Raw genomic sequence first — 19,607 nt, 5'->3', positions numbered from 1 at the left:
CAACAAATCCGCATCTTCGACGAATGAAGTCCCTAAAATCAGTGCTATGACAGAACGCCAGTGAAGCTCCATGGCACGAACGAATACTTATGGTGGACGAATGAGCACGAGGCGTCTTGCAATTGCACTGCATGCCGGCTGCTTGTGTTATGACATAATACTCACTCCGGATCCATTTATTGTCTGAGTCGTGTTCAGTGGCACGGTGTGATATGGTGGTGAAGCGAGTTTCATGCTTCTCTACCTCGGCCATGCATAGTATTAATCGAGTAGTATTCATTGACATGATCATACCGCCGGCGCCGTGTGATCGACTTCTATGTATACATATCCTCACAGATGCACGCCGTCGTCCACGCCACGTCTATGCTACGATCAATAGTACTTGAGGCTATATTGCTCGTTACAATTGTATTCAGAAAGCGCACGAAGTCGTTCTAGGCAGCCTCTGGCGCATGCGATCGACTGGAAAGAAAGTGCGCAGTCCAGGGGATAGCGACTGCGAGGATGGGTCTACACGCGGTGCGAGGAGTCTTTCAAACCATCCCATCCGTCTTTGCGCAACAATCGGTAGAAGATGTTCACTACAACCCAATGTTCGTAGATCACGGAGTGACCGCTATGCCAATATGGATATGAGCGACGAGAGCGATGCGGAAACTAAAAGCGTGGAAGGAACCTCCAGGTGTGGTGTCGTCCCCAGCCAACACACTCACTCACATGGGTATTGGGAATCTCGAGCACTTCGGACGACTCTGAAATGGCAATTGTGCGAGGTTTTTGAATGCAAACCGCCATCTAAGGCTGGAACCATCTGCCAACTAATAGCCCAATCGTCGCTGAGGCAACAAGAAATATGGGCATCTAAGTGTTGTGTCTATGTCTATGATGGTAACGTCTTGGCCTGCCCATTACCGACGCCTTCGTTGGGCAGCTCTGGCGACTTGACCGTAATAACGGAAGCAGATACTTTGACTTTGGACTCGGAAGGCTCCGCACCATCCTCCTGATTCTCGAGAAGGCCTTCCTCCAGCGAGTAATCTGCGGGGGACGCTATGAGACTCTGTTGTCTCTTGTGTAGACCTGGATCCTTCTTCGATACCTGAGAACAGCAGCGGTAAGTTTCAATGACGTCTTGTTTATGAATGCACGGCTTACGGCAACGTAGACAGCAGACGAGATGATGATGGCTGTTCCGATGATGGATAGGAAGTTCGGCGTGGAGTGGAAGAAGACGATGTCGTTAATTGTCGCGAAAATAATCTATTGCGGATGAGTGCTGACTTAGCTGCGGAAGTGAGTCGGTGCACACGGTAACGCACCTGAACATAGATCGCCATCGTGCCTCGACCCGCTGTCTCTCTTTGAAGTCCTGTCGTCATCAGCATCTGACAAAGTGCGTGAGAAGATATGCGATGATACTGTATCCAAATACGTGCCTGAGCGGAGAACCCGCAACACCCGATAGCAAGCAGCATGCCGATCCACTCTAATTTATTTGGCAGCACGGGCGAAGTACGGGAGGCGAGCATCCTGGCAAAGAGGATTGGTTTCAGAGACGGGGTACCGCAACACATGTAGGCATTATTGACGTACGAAACTGACGATACGACGATGCATTGCATCGAAAATGCGGTTACGCTATGAAGCGCATGAGCCTGTTTGCCAATTGCGCGTATCGTCGTATCTACAGTCATGACCGTCAGACTGAGCATCCTGTGGATGTAGGTGGCGGACTTACATGCGCCGGTGGCACCCACGACACCGAACATAGCGAAGCTACGATGCGGTTAGAACGCAAGCATAGGATCTAGCCATTCCACCCTTACCCAACCGCATGCAATCGTTGAGCTGGAGTGACCTCGATGTAGTCTGACCTGCCATCGAGCACTACAGGAGGGTCCAGCGCGGTGGCAGCATTGCTCGCACGTCCAAACAAAAAAGTTGGCCGCGCGATGAGGACTACCCCAACCAAACTACATACTGGTTCTAGTCAGTCCGTATGTTCACTTTGCTCGAGAAATCCAACTCACGGCTAGCAAGCGCTTGGCTGCGAGTGAAGTGTTCCTTCAACACCAAGGCACCAACAACGCCGGTACACATTGGAGCAAGGAATTGCAAGACCGTCGCGTCGGAGACAGTTAGATATTGGAGAGAGAAGTATGATCCGGAAAGTCCGGTGAACCTTCGCGATGATGAGGTCGTCAGTCTCGAAGTGCATAGCAATCAAGAGCACCCAAATCGGACTTGCCCACAGACTCCTCTGGCCACTAAGAGCAGACGGATTCCCTTGGGTCCCAAGAGCGGGTCGGGAACTTTCGTGACCCACCTGATTTTCATGAGAATATGTCGAGATGCCTCGGGAGACACCTTACATGTATGTTATGCAACATAGCCATGTCATTGACTACAAAAGCAGTGTAAGATGGATCGAACGGCGCATAAGTCGATCACTACTTACCATGCGGATGAATATGAGCTAGACATATTCAGTCTCCTCTCCCTCCCTGGTCATCCGTTGAGGCTCACCTCGAGCATTGGAACTGGTGGATCGACGCTGTTCAGCTTCTTCACAAGCGTGCTCATCATTGAACCAAACGCCGTAGAGGCTGCAATGAGCAGCAATCCTACGTTGCTCTTGTACGTCGTCTTGCATTTGGAAGCGAACTTCCTCCACTTGGCACGGAGGCGGTCTTGCGCCGACTCCTCCTGTGATATAGAGGGTATTTCCAATGCTGCATCAAGTTCAATGGTGTCGAAGCGAGCAGAGGGATGTCAGAGCCGAATGTTGTCCTGTCTGGTGTCGAAGCGACGTATGGCGTCCGACTAGTAGACGTCATATGTAGGCCCAGGTCAGAAAGTCGTGTCGCGATCGCTTCAAGCTTGCAGCCCCAGTCGGTCTTCACAAGTTCTCACAGGAGGGTGACTGCGAATGCACCTTGGCTATAGCTAGGAACGACCAGGCCTACACTGGCAGTGGGTGCACTCCGAGAAAGTCGGCAAGATACAACAGTTCGCGGCACGATTCACGTGGACAGGTGGAGAGCCAATCCGCGATCGGCATGCTGTTATATTCGCGCACGCAACCGCGGTTCGAACTCAATACACTCAGAGCGGGCGGCATACCGTCGTCGTGCACGTAAGTAAGGCTAGTAGCGCAGAACGAGTGCGGCGTCTACGAAAGAAGCAGGACAGTAACTGTCACGGTCGGACGTCGAAGCAAATCTGCCATGCAGTGAGATATTTCAAATTCTTATTCCGAGGATTCAATATTCAATATTCATTATTCAGGCTAGAGTACTTACATTACATATTGTCAAGTTGTAGTAACGTTCAAACGTTCAAGCTCAAGGATGCGGCTTAGCGCAGACTCTTGCCGACGTTGTTCAAAGATTGGGCGAGATACAACGGGAGATCGGTGCTCCCCTAGCATTGCTATAGCTATCAGAGACACTGGGTATAGATGTACGGGTATACAGGATATAAGTACTAGTCGAATGGCGTGCTACTTACATGTAATGTGATTCGAGTTCAAAGAGGTTCGATATATAACTGCTCTGTCTCGAGCCCTCTAGAGATGCCTTGCCTCCTAAGTCTCGCCACTTCTTCTTCAGTCCCCGAAAGCAGAACCTCGGGGATAGACCTCGGCGGCCTCATCCACGGGCAGGGATCCTCACCCTCTTCCCAAGGATGACGAGCCGGTCGTGGAGTTCCTGGCCGCATCAGCGGAGAAATAGGTCGCGATATATCCTCGTCGGTGCCGTCGTCTTCCGAGTCGGTGTTCTGCATGTCGCTCGGGCGAGATGCATGGAATTCGCCTTGAAGCGCATCGGCAAGTGCCCGGGATGCCCTGGTCGATCGGACTTGGGAACGACTGAGGGAATCTGACGGTCTCGTTTCGAGAGACGGGGGGACATGTCGGCTCAGGGTTCGGTTCAGGGGACGCCTGAAGGAGGCTGGCGGTTGCGCCGAAGACATTCCGCTCTGAGGACGCCTGAAGGAGGCTGAGGGGCCTTCTCGGGGTGACAACGGATATTCTTCACCGCTCGACATGCGATCCAAAGGACGCCGGATGTAGGCTGACGGAGCTTCGGCGGGAAGTGCATTGTGATAGCCATATGAAGCGCCAAAGGATGGACCGTCGTCGTATTGTGAGTCATTCCGCGGACGCCCAAACGGCCCAGTCAACCTGCTCGGGAAGGAGCTCCGTCGGGGCACAGGGTTGGAAAGCATGCGCCCAAAGACGTCCTCGTCTACAGGCTCGCGAGTCATGTCGTCGCCGGCAGGTCCGTCGTTCCAGTCGTCCTGCTGGGGACGGACATCGCTCGACAGCAAGCCAGGGGGGGAAGGAGGCGCTGGAGGATCGTAGTATTCGAGCTCATCATCATATGCGTCTCGAACGTCGTTCGCAGCCGGGGACTCGCTGTAGGCCTTCAGACTGTCCGAATCAGCCTGACCGCTTGGAGCAGCTCGTGTGCCCGCGTGCGCTAGGCGGGTGTCCTCGGCAAGGGCGGACCCTGCAGCAGGTTCGATATCCTGAGGATCCTTGGGCTTATAGAGGATAGGTCGGACGTATACGAATTGTCTCTCGGGTCCGAATAGGATAGGGCGTCTGAGGATGGGCCCATGCTTAGGGTGTTCCGGCTCTTCCTCCTTCGCTTTTCCTTTTCCTTTCCCTTTTGACGTCGGTATCAATTTCGGCGAGTAGGCCACAGACAAGGAAGCGGAGGCCTCAGAAGGGACGGCTTCGCTGAAGCCGAAGATGGCTTCTTCCCTCGCATTGGCTTCTTCCGCTGTTTCCTTTGTCATGACTTCTGGGGCTGGAGACTCCTTGGGCTCGTGCGGCGGGACCTGAGAACGCAGGTGGGCGAGGGTCCGGCTGTAGATGCTCCGGGTACGCAACCGTTTCTTCGGCCTCTCCTCCTCCCCAGCCTCCTCGTGCTCCTCGCGAGGACGTTTCCCCAAGCCGACATCTTCCTCCGTCTCTTCCACCTCCGCCTCCTCTTCCTCCTCGCCGCTGCCGCACTCGGAGCCAACAGTGTCCCCATGCCACACACCAGAATATGGATCCTCGCCAGCTTTCAATGCTGCTATCACCCTGGCCACCTGCAGCCGATAATACACGTCGAAAAGCTCCTTCTGATCGCAACTCTCGCGAATATCCGCCACGAATTTGTCGAGTCTCTTTATCTCCTTGAGGGTCTCCATCGCCGCAACGTGACCCGTGGATGCAGCGTTGTTAACCATAGTCTCCGTCTCGTCGTAGCGGGCCTCGGTGCGGGCCGTCACGAAGTCGACCTGTTCCTTCATTTTCAAGAGGTTCTCACTGGATTCGGGGTCGGGGTCGAGCGGTGGCTGGTACGGGTAGGTATATGCAAAGGGAGGGGGAAAGACCTCGAAGATCATTGGCATGGGTTCGACGGACTCTTCCTTCACCGGCGGGTCGAGGAAGGTGCGCCCGTTCCATCTCAGAATTTTGTTGCCACCGTCGTTCCCGGCGACTGAGGCCGGTTCGGTCGGCGTGTTGACTCGGTAGGGGGTCGGCCCTCCTGACGCGACATTCGAGCCGACATCGCCACCGTTTAGGCTACCACCATCGGCATGGTTGCTGGACGCAGTTTGGTTTGCGACAGCGGAGGGCTCAGCAGCGGCACGGGTCAACCGTGCTGAGGGCAAAGTGAGCGAGTGGCCACCACAAAGACGACTCGCACAACTCACACGTCAACCGCCTGCCGAATGAACGTGAAGCGGGAGGTGACCGCGACAGAGCGGGCTGTCTAGGCATGGAGTTCAGGACGGGAGCCGGTAATTCAGGAATGGGATCCAATTGTGGCGCAGGCTTGGATGTCCCCGTCAGCCCACGGGACTTCTGCAATGAGCTTGTAGGTGAGGGGGCGGCCGAGCGACGCGTGCTGGAGACTTTGGGCATTGCGAATTGAGTCGATGATGTGCGAGGGATGTTAGTACGCGTGGGGGGGCGTTGGTATAAAGAAAGGAAGCGGAAGCGCCCAAACTGGCCACTTATAGCGGTGCTTGCCACTCCGCCACTCTTTGACCTTCGAGCACAGGCCCAAGTTCAAAGAGACTTCTAGAGCGAATCACATGGCCTGGATGGGTTCGATGCCTCTATTGTTCCCTTTTGGGACAGTGCTGCCTTGTTCACGGCCCTGCACCCGTTTCCTGGTTAACGATTGCACTGATAAGCACACAAGGGTGGGTTTCAAACTCAGGACCTCTAGTACAATTCTGAACAGTCTTTCAGTGAGCGGACGACAGGAAGTCACAATAGAATAGACACGTACTATCACAACATGAATAACACATCAGTAGGCCCAAGAGTATGCAAGGTATAGTACAACGTCCGCGCTACACTAACGTACCAGACTGTCCGCGACTTCACGACATTGTCTCGCCCTCGCGATGCCCATGCCGTGAGCGATGGTGGCGATCTGCCATCACAATAGGTGCCGTGAGCTTCCGGGCTTGGTCCCTATGTTGCAGGCGGGTGAGCACCGCCTCGTCCAAGGCCAAAAATGAACTAACCCAAAATACACATGCAGTAGCTCATCCATGAGAGCGTCTTTCCGCTCTTTCCACAATCTTTCCTCCTTCCTGAGTACCCGGAGCTCTTCCACGAGTGCCTCGTGCTGTTCCAATGCATACTGTTGTTTCGCTTTCATGATCAGGTACTTCACCATCGCCGGCGAGCGGCCCATGATGAGCCCCGTCTGTGGATCTGCCTGCATCAGCAGGTACTGCGGTATTTCGTCCTCGCCTTCGTCGTGCTCGTCATACTCTGGCGAGGCAGGCCGGGGTCCGGCACTCCCGCTCGCGTACGCGCCATTCGGATAGTCTGCAGGCGACATGCGCGTATCATCAGCGTCGTCGGGATGGCCGTTTGTCTCTAGCTTGAAGGTACTGTAGCCGTATGCGTTAGGATCGGCTTGTGGGGCGGTCGGTTCTGGCTCCTCCCGCTTCCGCTTGCGACTTCCGCCACGCCCTGGAAGCGGTGGAGAGATGTTGTGTTGTATACGCATATGTTTTGCAAGAGCATCAGAACGTGTGAAAGACTTATCACATTCTGTGCAAGGTCAGATGCGGTAAGGCCGATACGCGCGAGCGGCACACCTGGTAAGTGACATACAAACGGCTTCTCGCCTGTATGCGACCGGATGTGTGAGATGAGGGCAAACCGCGATGTCTGCGGTATGCCGCGCCGTGGACATGTAGCCCATTCACAAGTGTAGTTTGACTTGTGAACCCCGATGTGGTCTGCCGTTCTGTAAGACACTGTACAGGTGCAGCCCGCAGATACACACCATTGTGAATATGCTCAATGAGCGTTGGTAGGTGGGAGAAGACCTTTCCACACTCCTCCCAGCGACATGTCATCGTGTCTACCTCCATGTTCTCCTCCTGGGCGCCCTCGGGTGCTGCGCCAGGCGAGCCCGGCCGTGATGCTCCATATCCCGGTTCCCCCGCGTCGCCATTGAGAAGAAGCCCGTCGTCTGAGGACGAATCCGAGAAGCGATCCGAGCTGGAGAAGACCGGGGATGGAGTTCGACTGTAAAACTCCATGAACCAACCTGATGTTGGTCTAGCCTGGATATGCGGAAGTTGAAGACTATCTTCTCCAGTCCGTAAGCGTATGCGGTGCGAAACAGACCAATATTGAAATCAGGAGGATGCAGTGTTGAGGCGCGGCGACCAGCTGGCAGTGGGCAGGCGCGCGTGAGCTTGGATCGCTATCTGAGCACGCCCTCCCGCGCACTTTCAGCCACAGCTAACTTGCAGCAGACCACAACATGTCCACTTCCTACCCTGTCCCAGAACGTCCCTTCATACAGACAAACCCAGGTGTAGCCTCTCAGCCTCGCAGCTCTACACCAGGGTCACGCGCGACAGGCGGCGCGAAACGCGGTCGGAAACCCAAAGCGGCAGGATCCATTTCTTCCACCAACTCTCCTCGACCACCTGCTCTGTCACCGCTGCCGGGATCCAGTCAGGGCACCGAGTTTCAGTGGAACAACTTGCCGGCAACCGCTTTTGCAAGCTCGAGCAATGGTGGTGCCTCAGCAGCGGGTCAACAGCGACGATCGCCATCACAGCCACAGCCAGCGGTCGCGTCCGAGTCGGGAGTCACGCTCAGCCTTCCTGGGGCCGAGGCAGCCTCTGCAGTACCTAGGCCGCCTGGAGTCGCAGTGCCAGGGGAGGAAGATGGAGAAGGCGAGGACGATCACGAGATGCTGCCGGCGATGGCAGACGACGATTACTCTGCGCAACTATCCTTCCAGAGTCAGTCCAAAGACAATCTGAAGTGCGTATGGTCCGTCTTGAATGTGTTTGCTTAGTTGTTCCATTTGTTATCTGCGAGGGTCAAGCCCTACGCAGACAGTCCATCCGTGTAATTTGAAGCGGCGCGAGGCGCGAGCGCTGCGTAGAAGTGAATGTATGCACGCAGGAGGTGATTAGGCGGGCATTGCTCTCTCCTCGCGCGCTCACTTCGTCGGTCGTCTCGAAAGCCCAGCTACAGCTATCGGCTTTCGGCCCTCTCTCGCTCTCCCCACCCTCCAATCCCTTTTCACGCAGTACGCGCCGCAACAACAAAGTCATGTTGATTTTCTTGGGCTCGACGTGTCTACCCTGCGGCCCAGTAGGTGCAACGGATTCGCAGGGCTGTAGTGTACCAATCCGCTCTCGCAGCTCGCCCGTTACCCCCAAAGTCCGGGCGCATGTTGCGAGTCGGGCAGCGCTCCAAACCGCCCATCTAATCGCATCTCTCTCTTGTCTCTCCGAGCCCCTCCCTGTTATCGTGATTCACTTCCGTCAGAGCATACTCGCACATGTGCTGTTTGCTAACACTGTTGTCCCTCAGAGTTTTGATGGACAACCTGAGTCCGGAACAGTATGACCGGTTTGAAGCGTACCGCCGACACGCGCTTCCCAAACAGGCAGTCCGAAAGGTAAGTCGACTCCGGATTTGCATGCGCATCATCCTGAGCTCTCGCCCCAGGTCATCCAGCAAACACTCGGTCAACAAGCCTCTATGCCCGTGGCACAGATCGTGGCTGGATTCGGCAAAGTTTTCGTAGGGGAGATTGTCGAGAAAGGTGTGTAAACGCTCCTTCATCTAGTCGTACACAGACTCATTCTTCCATCTAGCACGGGTTGTTCAACAGCGGCGCGGCGAGACTGGCCCGCTGTCTCCGGACCATCTGCGCGAAGCATATCGCATGTATCAACAGGAGACAGGTCGGGTGGGCGCAGCACGTCCGCTGCGCGCTAAGCGAACCTTTGTCCGTTAAGACGCCGCGTTCGGATCCAGTCAGCTGCTACGCCGGATGTTCTGGCTTCTTGGCAGGTATGTGACCCCCCTTCTCCGCGCTTGACGGCGTTGTTAGGACATACTCAATGGGGATGCATTTATCGTAGAGATCATGAAGGGTGGTGGTGGCGCTCGCTGGCACATTTCACCCAGTTGATGAAGCTTCTTCGACGGCGGCGAAGCAGAAGCAGAAGGTCTGCACTCAGGAAGCGTATCCGCGTGTTGCGTATGTACATTTACCGGGACTTGGGCGCTGCGATCGTATCCCTGCACTGAGCAGCGTGACAGGACACTCCACGGTTGTCCAGAGACCTGTGTCGCGCATTGATCTGTGAATTACTACCAGGTTTCAATTTCATATCCAGAATTTTATCCGTCAGGCGCTTCCAGCTTGTTCCAATATATTCTAGTTGCGTCCTGGAGAAACCTGCGGCGGTGTGGTGCGGGAATCGTCTACGCACGATTGCGATGCAGGATGGACGGACAATCACAACATCTCAATTCGTAGCCCGCTTCGCGGCCCCACTCCGAGGCGTTTGGGCAGATTCGGGAGGCTCCTGCATTGATATCCAATTCGTATTCAACCGCTGGCTTCTTCCCGTTGGGACATTAGCCACGCCCATGCGATGACCTCTATTAACCTCACAGCCGCATACGTCACTGCTACCCCGCTCTAATCTGGCGACTTCGAACGGGTCATGGATGTCGACAGGGGTGTGCTCACAGCGGACCAATTTTGGAACGCTGAATTGTCTTTCATTTTTGCCGCTTATGTCCGCAAAGCCCAAAGTTCAACGTTCAACTATGAATAGACGAGCGGATCGTGCTTGATATAACGTCGATAGAGAAGTCGACGATATATATGGGCAGTGTATTTTGGTAACTTTACCGTGCAGAAAGGATCCACGCCACAAAATCGATTTACAAGAGGGTCGTGTTCGGCCGTAGGACGTGGGGGAGCCGGGCCAGCAAGCAGCGGCCGCGGTCTCATGGTACGCCGTTGCTTCCGCGCGGGGCCACCACTCAGAGAGGGGTGGGGTTCAGCGCGAAGGCTCCCGCAGGAACTGAGTGAATAATAGTACTAGTACGGCGAGTACTACGATCCCACTGGGCGGCCCGCCGGCCACAGATCCTGCAGCATGAACGTCACGTCGGATGCCATACCAGATTCCGAGTCCCAACGTCACAGCGTTCTTGGCGGAGAACTTCAGTTTTGCTGTCACTGCCACCCGTTTCGTTTGCGCGCATCCCGGACTTTCACTAAGACGCCGTTCAAAGCAAGCTCGTACATCGTTACCATTGGTGTTGACGTCGAGCGCACCTGTAAGTACTATGCACGAACTGTGGCGTTGCGGCGCGGCTGAACGGTCCGTGCTAGTACAGCGTCACGCAAATATCACCACCGGTCTATCACTAGAGTGCGTCACCATAATTTCTCGGCAATAGTTGGAGGTTAGCGATCGTGAGGGCGCTCACTGACTTGAACCAAGCCACATAGTACTACGAATTGCAAGCATGCAACAATATTGACTATCAGCCACCGAGATACATTGCGGCCTACAACACCTTGGCTATGATCCGAAATCTCATCGGCCTTCAAGGGAAGTGATAGAGAATCTAGATGTATAGACAACTGCTCCGCCGTTGCCCTCCACGAGTTGCGTGACGGGTCATCAGAGGGATTGGCAATGAACTGTGAATTCCCTTTAGGAGCCACCTGAACACCGATGGCCATATGCTCATGGCAGGCGGGGGAAGAGTGCAGACACCTCCTGAATGGACGAACAAACGGCACAGAGGTGCGAAATCGCTGACGCATGGATGCTATAGCATAGACAGCATAGACAAAGGTCGATCTGTCAAACGTCCTCAAACGTAGCTACGAACAAACGGTACGAAGGTTTACACAGCGGCAATAGCGACAGCCACACATGCGCAGCTCCCCAACGAACCACGTCGCGCACAGGACGTGAATCGTGCCTCCTCATCCACACGGTGCGGCGCCATCCTATTGAAATTACCAGCGCTGCCCACGCCCACACGAGCAAACAGCCCTTACTCAACTCCGTGTCTAATCCCCATTCGGTTCGGCGCGCCAGCATAAAACGATGAACACGACATAGAAGAGACCGATCGGCACCGAACGGTCACACGAGCAGGTGGCAGAGACCGCAGAGGACCGTGACGGCGCCGTGCCCCTGAACGCGAGGTCGACGAGACGCTGCTAGGCGACGCCGTGCAGTATACAGCTTACCGTTTCGGGCGCACGGGCCATATGGCGAGCCGCACGATGCGATCGGCCCTGTGCGGATTCGATCGTCGAGTGGAGCGACAGGCCCCGAGATGAGATTCACTTTCGAGCCGCGACTGTTTTCCCGCTGCGCCCGCAATTCCCGCACATGGGATTGGACCACTGACCGCCGGACATAGGCTGGCACAGGCTGGCACCTGGGAGAACGTCGACCGCCGCGGGCGGGTAACTCTGGGTCGCATCGGAAACTCTGCCAACACTCAGTAGTACGGGTGGTACAAAGGGGTGTGGGGGAGGAATGGAAGCTCACTGGGGTGCCGGCACTGCTCCTTCTCGTGTGCAGCAAGCGACCACAGAACGCCTATGCCGACGACGACCTGTCAGCGCGAGACACAGCAGCCACATGCACCCACCAGGAATCGAAGTACAACGACTGCCCGTGCCCACGGAGCGCTCGTCCGTTGTGGTACTGGTGCGTGCGGTCAGCACCCAGACCCATCCACAACTCCACATACCGCTCGTGCGCACTCACCTTCGTATGTTCCGCCCGCGCGCGCACAGCCACAGCGCCTCGGCCGCCCTGCTTGTTTGTCCTAGCACGCGCATCGATGGGCGGTGAAGTCCCACATATGGAAGGTGTCCTGGAATACATTGGGGGACCGGCTCCGGCTTCACGCGACCCGATTGGACCCGCAACTCTGCCGGCGGTTGATTGGTAAGACGCGAGAGAGCTCGACGAGGTGCAGGGGGAGGCTGCTCACAAGTCGGTCGCTGGCCTAGGTTGACGTGGGCGATGAACGGAAGATGAAGACGGCGAGCGCATCCGCCAGCGGGGCCGCAAAAGCGAGCCAACATACATCCTAGTCACAAACAACATCTAAGAGGAGTCACAAGAGCACTTCCACGTCCAAAGTAGCCTCACCTGACTCGGCGTGATAGGTGTGAGGAAGACGTCGTACTCTTCTCGGAGTCAACGGTGGCCGCACGACGTCGCAGACCCTGAGCGAAACCAAGGATATCCGTAGATGTCGAGAGCATTGCGGTCCCGGCAGAGAGTTGAAGCCTACGTGCGTCCCGCAGCGCAGCGGAGTGGGCCGACAGCACCCAATCAGAGTGGCCAGCAAGTACGATGCTTGTCCCAGGCACCAATGGTCCTGACCGGGAGACACGGGGATCGGTGGGGGTCGCGTGCGCAGTCCAGGCCGCCCGAGCGTGGGCCACGCTGACCGACAGAGAGAGACCGGTTCCATGTTGAGCAGTGTCCAATTCCGAATCGCGTAAACGACATTGACACCCTTGTGTCTGAAACACCTGCGAGACCGGGCCATATGGTCTTGGCGCCGAGAGCCTGAATGTTCAAGGGCGCGGGGAGTCCTGAGTCGTCTGCGAGATAGTGGGCAGTTGCGCTCATCGTGGGGTGGCATGCTATGCAGGATATGGGACCGCCCGCAACGCAGATCTGTCGGGTTTCGGGGATAGCAAGGGTTCGGCGAGGGTTAGGCGCTGCCCGAAGCGCGCGACGGACTCTAATGACGAGGAGGGCCGGGATGGATCGGTTGAGTTAGTGTAGCATGCACAGGTGGCGCAGAAGCGTTCGTGAACGGCGCGCATGAAGATCGGGCCCGCCGCCGAGTGTACGGGCCCGCGGAGAACCTGTCGGTTTGGTGAGCTTCGGGGGAAGAGTGGGGACATACCGGGGAATCTCTGTTTGGCTCGACGGTGTACTTATTGTGGGAGGGCTGTGGAAGTTTGAACATGAGTCGTCACATTTTGCGTTGTCACGCGTTGGTCGCGGCGACAAAAGAGGGGCTGTCAACACATGAAAGGTTCAGCTGGAGGCGGTGGTAACAATCCGCAGGCTAGGTGCACGAGTTGCTGCCGCGTTCGCCCGATTACAACGGGGGACACGTCAGTGTGTTGGTACGTCTGGAGTCAGTTGCACTCGATATATTGACTAGGCAAAAGACCATTACTCACTGAACGTGTCGCGCTGCTCGGTCATGGTGCTTTGGCTTAGCACAGCAACTCCAAGTCTCTACTTGCAGTTGGCGCACGCAGCATCTGAGCGAACCGTGAGATGACCACGCGGCACGGTGACAAATCGGACGCACCAGCTGAGTAGCGGGGAACTGTGGACGGGTGGTCTGACGTGCTCTCCGCGCCGCTGGCTGTCACTTCATCTCGCGGGGTAGAGCTTCGGAAGGAAGAGGATCTGGGGCGACTAGAGATGTCCTGTACTGAATTGATGTTCACGAGCAAGGAGCCTCAAAGTCACCGACCGCCACGTATTGGATACCCCACGAAAACTGCGTTGGTCGACACCGCATCTCCAAGCCCTCGAGCTCGCTGACGTGCGCAGCAGCTAAATGTGTTGTTGATGGCCCAAAGCAAACGCGTTGCCCCGCCTAGCGAACGGCAGAAACACGAGCGAATGGCCGGGCACATTCCAAGCATCGCATGTTGTCTAGGAACACGTCGATTCGCAATGGCTGTCATGTAGTGAATCGGATTTGAAGACGGACATGTCAACGCAAGGATCACATCCGTGAACAAGGAACTCGCTTACTCACCGGACACGATGCGTTGAGGGTGCGCGAAAAGCGCACAGCATCACCAAGCTCCGCAGTACAATCGACTTGTGCATGAATGTTGTTCAACATGAAAGTACCGAATTGAGAACATCGCTCACAGCGAAAGCGTGGCCGCGAGCTTCTCTGCACCGCTCGCTGTCATTGCATTGCCAAGTTGACCTGCGGAGAAGATGCGAGACGCGTCAACAGGCAAAGGATCCGGACGCGCACTCAATCACGCACCGCGGAGAGGAAGGGTCGGGGTAGCCTATGGGATGCCCGACGTGGGGCAGGGTCCCGGCTATTCACTGGGCCTCGTCTGCCCGGTGGTCTATGGAAAGCGCGTACGCAAGCTAAGTTACACGCAAGGAATGTGGCGGCATGGCTGTGTATGGATGAGTAGTTTGCTCAGTCATCCGGGGACATTACCTTCCGCTTGTGTCCCGCTCCAGGACAGATGTCGTTCAGGATCCGTGTAGATGATGCGCTGGGCTCGCGCTGACGGTAAGCAGTGTGTTCGAGACTTCGTGTATGCTCCAGAGTTGCTGTGTGCGCAAGTACAAGGAGCCTCGAGCGTTGGGGCTGGGAGCCGAACCGAGGAGATTAGAGCCCCGAAAAGGCAAGGGACAGCCACCGCCGCTGTCTGGTGCCAGTGGAGCATCGCGAGGCACGGCGGGGGCGGGCGGCTAAAGGTGCTGCCGGGAGGATCCGGCTGGGGGGCGTCGGCCGGGCAGCGGATTGCCTTTTCGGATTGGCCCGCCGCCTGCGATCGATATGCCGACGCGGAGAGCGCCACGAGCCCCTTGGCCGCGGCCGCAGCGCCGCGATCGTCCCGATCGCGGGCGACACAAACACGTGGGTACTGGCGCACCGCCCCCGACGGCGGGCCTCGGTGGACGTGTTCGTGCGTGTCCATGATTCCGTCCGAGTCGTCCGACACGGTCGCGGACCACTCCTCCTTGAACTCCGGAAGCGACGAGAACATAGCAGGGCATGACGAGAATGGCAATCAGACAGCCACCACACTGCGCTGCAGGCGAGCAGGCGATTGAGGTACTGATTCAGCCTGCGCGTAGGACTATCAGATCGAAACACCACGTTGCGGGAGGCGTGGGCAGTCTCGTCTTGTGCGAGGGTGGTTCGGCTACGGCTTGGGGAGAGCTGAGGCAGCGTGGAGGGGCCGGTCCCTGAGTCGGCTCGTGGATGGGAATCGTGTACGGCATCACCATCCGCTGGTGGCGGGCATGCTATTCCGGGGCATCCAGCGGATATGTCGCGCCAGCGGGCGGGCATAGCAGCGGGCGGATGAGAGACCGTGCGCACCATGCGCACCCAGCGCCAGCCGAGCGCAGTCCCCAAATGAGGCTGGTGAGGGGTGGGCGGAACCCACAGCCACGCGTGGGAGGTGGATGTGACGGCCCGGCGTCACGGTGTTTGGCCTCCGTGACTGTGTTTGGTCATCGCGGCCTGGGCGCCAAAGAGAGGTGGCATCGCGCAGGTATATTACCCGACCCTCCATCCGGCCCAACTCCGCTAACCAACCTTCCCTCCCGCCGAGCCTCCCGACGCCCGCCCCCTCTCCTAGCAGCACCAGTTCTGCTTTCTGCTCTGCAGACATCACCTCCTCTCACGACGACCACGAACACCTTTGACAAACTGGCTTTCACATACGACCTTAATATGGCGACCGCCCAGCCCATCGCTTTCCATGCGAATGCGAACGATGATGTCGTTATGGGCACTGGCTCCCTCACAAATCAGAATGGTTCATTCAACCCTGCATCGTACACCCGCCGTCTCATCGGTTCACCTTCATTATCTTGGCGCGGAGGCTCGTACGGGAACATGTTCTTTACTGGCGCATCACCAGGACAATTGCTCGGTCCGTTGGAGTGAGTAATATCCCTGGGGCGGCTCATCTGCCATCAGCTAACAGCGCGCTGCTCCTTGCAGTCCCAACGACTTCAAATTCGGCAAGATGTCTTCGTCGATCGAGAGTGACAGAGGTTCAATAGTCAATGCGCTTAGCGCATTCGAGCGTCAGGACGAGCTGGTGAGTGCTCCCCTCTGTGTCACCACCGATCTGTGATTAACCCTTGTTTGAAGTGTCGCGATTACACGTGCTGTGGACTGAACTTGACTGATCTGCACGCCCTGGTGGACCACTTCGAGGAATGCCATGTCGTGGTAGTGGACCCCTATGCGCCTCCGCAGCCACTCCCGAATGCTACCACTCCCATGCCACCACACCACCAGCAAAGTTCGTACTTCCCCGACGCCAACGGTGTATCTGTAGCGCCCGCCTACCAGGGATCATTCGATCCTGATGATATGGAGATGGAGATGGACCACCCGAGCGCTCCGTCATCGGGAGCTTCCTCTCCTCCAGACACGCCCGTATCGACGCCGCTGTCCTCCTACCCATCGGGCGCATTCCCTGGTTCACATCCGGGCTCGCAGTGTCCCTCACCGCACCCAGCGCCCGTGTCCGCCTTCGAGACAACCACCGTGTTGCCCTCCCGTTCCGGCCATTCGCCGCTCTCAGTCGGGTTCCCGTCTGCCTCGCGGCCCATGGGCGGTGTGCAGGGGCGCCCGGAGGAGGCGTTCAACGCCTACGCTGGGTACTCTGACTATTCTGCGCTGATGCCCGGTACTGCCGCATCGACATCCCGCTCTGCGGCACCGAATGCCGACGGCTCGGCCGTAGCCGATCACAATAACGCTTACCGTTCGACATGTGTGCCTCCCGCGTTGCTGCACCACAGCGCCAGCAACAGCCCTGCAGGCACGCCCGCCTCGTCGCGCGTTGCCTCGCCTGCGCTCCGCAACGTGACTGCGGCGATGGCGTCGACGTCGGTTTCGGGTGCCACCGCGTCCGGCCAGACCTCGTCGGGCTCGTCTTCGAACACCCCGCGCGCAAGCACGACGCTCTCCCGCCCTGCGACGTCTCTGCTTCTCAGCAAGCCGTTCAAGTGCCCGAAGACGAACTGCAACAAGAGCTACAAACAGGCGAATGGGCTCAAGTATCACATGACGCACGGCTCATGCAACTTTGCGCCGCCAAAGGATCTGGAGCAGATCCAGGCGCTGCTCGAAAGCAAGCGCAAGGAGGGCAACAACGAGCCTATGAGCGACGCGGAGCTTCGCGAGGTCGAGCGCGAAGCAGAGCGGAGATTAAGGCCGTATGCATGTGGTGTCGGCGACTGTCAGAGGCGGTACAAGAACATGAACGGGCTTCGTGAGTCTGTTCTAATCTTATTGTTGTGCGGAGCTGACGGTGTGCGACTTGCGCAGGGTACCACTACCAGCACTCGGGCGACCACGGCGCGATCGGCCTGGCGATGCTCGCCAGCGGTCAACACGAGTGTCTCCAGCACAGCAAGTCGAGACACCACACGCCTTCGTCCAACTCCCACTCCACGCCCGCTTCCACAGCTCCGTCGCAAAATCTTCGCCGCTCTCGACGCCTCAGGTGTCGCGTGCGCCGTCAGTCACCACGAACTACACCGCCACTCAGATGCCGCCGTCATACCACAGCGCTCCATGGCGCCTCCACAGTACCAGTCGATGCGCGAGCAGCAGTATTCGCAGGTGCCGCGGCTTACATGGCGTCTATGTGATCCGGCTGGTGTAACTCGGTCTATGAGGATCAGGAGAAGTTTGGGCCTCTCTGCGTCGTGTACGACTATCGGCTTGGTCTCCGGTCTTTGGTTCCCCTTTTCCCTCTTCGTACTCGCTATAATTCGACATCCGGTTTGCGAGGGTTACCTCGCGGTATAGACGTCGTTCCGTCGGATCCGGCCTGCACCACTCCACCTCCTGGCGGTCCGACTCAAAAAGTATCCGGCTTTATCCATAATGCTCCACGTCTCCTCGTCCATTGCACCATGTTGTCAACGCAGTCTCCACCACTCTCCTCACGAATCTCTTTTCGTCACCATCGTGCTCAGCTGCTCGCTCCACTCATGGGTCTCCGCTGTTCGTCGACGCGAGCATGTCCGGGCGATATGCGCACTCGCGGTCCTGATCAGTTCTCTCTCATCGGTCTCGGTTTCGGTCCCAGGTTTCTCTCCCTGCTGTTGTCTGTTTTGAGGTAAATGCCCCACCTGCGTAATGATAGTAGTGTACACGCTTGTACGCCAACCTCCCTACCTGTTCCCTGTTCCGTTCCCCGTCTCTTGTTACTCTCTGTACATGCGTTATCCGTCCATTATCATCCCCGTCTACAGTTCGTGGCACCGCGCGCCTGCTTGCCGCCTCCACCCTCGCCCCAGTTCCTGAACCTCCCCGCCACCGTGCGCGCCACGCAAAAGATGGCGTTCAGCCGTCAGCCGCTCCCTCGAGCGTCCGTCGCCTACCTTATTACTTACCTACCTATGTTCCTGGAGTTCTCTGTGTCATGTAGCCACCCTTTCGCTTCCGTCGGAGCGCAGTTACGTTTACGTACCTTATGAGAGTTCCCAACATGTCTCCATAGGCCAGTCAATACAGTCGTGGTATGCCGTACGCCCGCGTCCGCTGAGTCAATGACCCCGAAAGCTCGTGTTTCACTTCCATCCGAACCAAGTCATAGATGAGCCTCCACATGGCCCACCAGCCGCTTCTCCTACGTCCGCGCCTCCCCGATGGGAACGGCGGCCTGGGTGTGGGCGTATCCCACACTGTCGGGGGTGGCAGTTCGCTGGGGAGCTGCACGCGCTGGGCTCTGACGGACCGCCCACGCGGAGCAGGCGAAGCTTGAAGCTTCGCGGAACGGCGCGCCCGGAAAGGATAGACTCGCAGCTAGCGTGGACGGACGCGCGAGCCGCGCTAGAAGGGCCCTCGAATGCCAGACGCAGCGTACTGGGCCCGCGAGAGCGTCCGGGGCCTGCATGGGAACGGACGGGGGGCTCCGCTGGAAGACGCGCGCGGAAGTATCGACGGAGCGAATGGGGTGGGGGCCAGGCCGCTTGGGATATTGAACTGTGGAGAACGAGCTCGAGGACGGGCCGCTGAGAAGCGCGGGGACCAAGATGAGGCGCCGTTGTGCATGTAGGTCAGTATGTTTGCCGAAATTTCGCTGTCAGCGCATGGCCTTGAGTTGAAGCGGACCCACCTCGTAGCGCTTAGAACGCATGCGGCGATGCCGAGGGCATCGTCAATAATAGCAAGGCAAGTCGATTCCCTAGAAGAATGAGTGGGCGCTGGGACGCGCATTGTTACATGGAAGTACGAAACCCTGACTTACGGCTACCAGTGACAGAAGTTGAACCTGAGAGAACACGTTGGGGACGAGTGTCAGGGAATAGATTCGACGTCCAGAGGGGAAACCCGAGTGCGAGTTCGCAGAGACAAGATGGCCCAGGCGGTGGAACCCAGTAAGCTCACGGCGAGCAGTGAGCAGACACAGCGGAACGAGCAATAGGGTCGCACCAGAACCCGGAACGCAGCCAATGCCGATAGTCACGATAGATAGGGCATC

General features: G+C 57.3%; 7 protein-coding genes across 7 annotated transcripts; 2 read left to right on the top strand and 5 right to left on the bottom strand.

The window, feature by feature from the left end:
* Nucleotides 1-606: 606 nt before the first annotated feature.
* On the bottom strand, nt 607-2,979 carry B0H18DRAFT_1002927 (uncharacterized protein). The gene is made up of 13 exons (XM_048028401.1): nt 2,828-2,979; nt 2,530-2,735; nt 2,462-2,479; nt 2,376-2,407; nt 2,252-2,329; nt 2,034-2,185; nt 1,830-1,983; nt 1,742-1,779; nt 1,597-1,687; nt 1,440-1,533; nt 1,323-1,388; nt 1,159-1,263; nt 607-1,102 (listed from the first exon to the last, which is right to left on the bottom strand). The coding sequence occupies exons 1-13, from the start codon at nt 2,838-2,840 to the stop codon at nt 884-886; spliced, it is 1,266 nt and encodes a 421-aa protein (XP_047894281.1). The 5' UTR covers nt 2,841-2,979; the 3' UTR covers nt 607-883.
* A 391-nt stretch (nt 2,980-3,370) lies between these two features.
* Nucleotides 3,371-6,160, bottom strand: B0H18DRAFT_282158 (uncharacterized protein). The gene is made up of 2 exons (XM_048037403.1): nt 5,719-6,160; nt 3,371-5,666 (listed from the first exon to the last, which is right to left on the bottom strand). The coding sequence occupies exons 1-2, from the start codon at nt 5,927-5,929 to the stop codon at nt 3,532-3,534; spliced, it is 2,346 nt and encodes a 781-aa protein (XP_047894280.1). The 5' UTR covers nt 5,930-6,160; the 3' UTR covers nt 3,371-3,531.
* A 30-nt stretch (nt 6,161-6,190) lies between these two features.
* Nucleotides 6,191-7,721, bottom strand: B0H18DRAFT_1002920 (uncharacterized protein). Its single transcript, XM_048028400.1, has 5 exons — nt 7,320-7,721; nt 7,129-7,272; nt 6,544-7,081; nt 6,303-6,490; nt 6,191-6,246 (listed from the first exon to the last, which is right to left on the bottom strand). Exons 1-4 carry the CDS (start codon nt 7,576-7,578, stop codon nt 6,397-6,399), a joined length of 1,035 nt encoding a protein of 344 aa, XP_047894279.1. The 5' UTR covers nt 7,579-7,721; the 3' UTR covers nt 6,191-6,246; nt 6,303-6,396.
* A 79-nt stretch (nt 7,722-7,800) lies between these two features.
* On the top strand, nt 7,801-9,727 carry B0H18DRAFT_1002915 (hTAFII28-like protein conserved region-domain-containing protein). Its single transcript, XM_048028399.1, has 4 exons — nt 7,801-8,317; nt 8,876-8,963; nt 9,014-9,110; nt 9,163-9,727. Exons 1-4 carry the CDS (start codon nt 7,806-7,808, stop codon nt 9,303-9,305), a joined length of 840 nt encoding a protein of 279 aa, XP_047894278.1. The 5' UTR covers nt 7,801-7,805; the 3' UTR covers nt 9,306-9,727.
* A 638-nt stretch (nt 9,728-10,365) lies between these two features.
* Nucleotides 10,366-12,987, bottom strand: B0H18DRAFT_954333 (uncharacterized protein; the record flags this gene model as incomplete). The annotated part of the gene is made up of 11 exons (XM_048042262.1): nt 10,366-10,585; nt 10,647-10,699; nt 10,802-10,825; nt 10,875-11,204; nt 11,278-11,396; nt 11,580-11,738; nt 11,887-11,953; nt 12,109-12,274; nt 12,338-12,436; nt 12,499-12,730; nt 12,804-12,987. The coding sequence occupies 11 exons, from the start codon at nt 12,985-12,987 to the stop codon at nt 10,366-10,368; spliced, it is 1,653 nt and encodes a 550-aa protein (XP_047894277.1).
* A 624-nt stretch (nt 12,988-13,611) lies between these two features.
* B0H18DRAFT_954332 (uncharacterized protein) lies at nt 13,612-15,131 on the bottom strand (the record flags this gene model as incomplete). The annotated part of the gene is made up of 7 exons (XM_048042261.1): nt 13,612-13,637; nt 13,688-13,808; nt 13,856-13,981; nt 14,147-14,194; nt 14,266-14,326; nt 14,390-14,414; nt 14,576-15,131. 7 exons carry the CDS (start codon nt 15,129-15,131, stop codon nt 13,612-13,614), a joined length of 963 nt encoding a protein of 320 aa, XP_047894276.1.
* A 695-nt stretch (nt 15,132-15,826) lies between these two features.
* On the top strand, nt 15,827-17,766 carry B0H18DRAFT_875471 (uncharacterized protein; the record flags this gene model as incomplete). The annotated part of the gene is made up of 4 exons (XM_048040426.1): nt 15,827-16,038; nt 16,100-16,199; nt 16,253-17,384; nt 17,441-17,766. The coding sequence occupies 4 exons, from the start codon at nt 15,827-15,829 to the stop codon at nt 17,764-17,766; spliced, it is 1,770 nt and encodes a 589-aa protein (XP_047894275.1).
* Between the last annotated feature and the right edge of the window lie 1,841 nt (nt 17,767-19,607).

This window comes from Fomitopsis serialis (assembly GCF_022376445.1).
Source record: "Fomitopsis serialis strain Sig1Antser10 chromosome Unknown B0H18scaffold_27, whole genome shotgun sequence".
In the NCBI taxonomy this organism is placed as follows: Eukaryota; Fungi; Basidiomycota; class Agaricomycetes; order Polyporales; family Fomitopsidaceae; genus Fomitopsis; species Fomitopsis serialis.
This window is presented reverse-complemented; position numbering and strand designations above follow the sequence as displayed.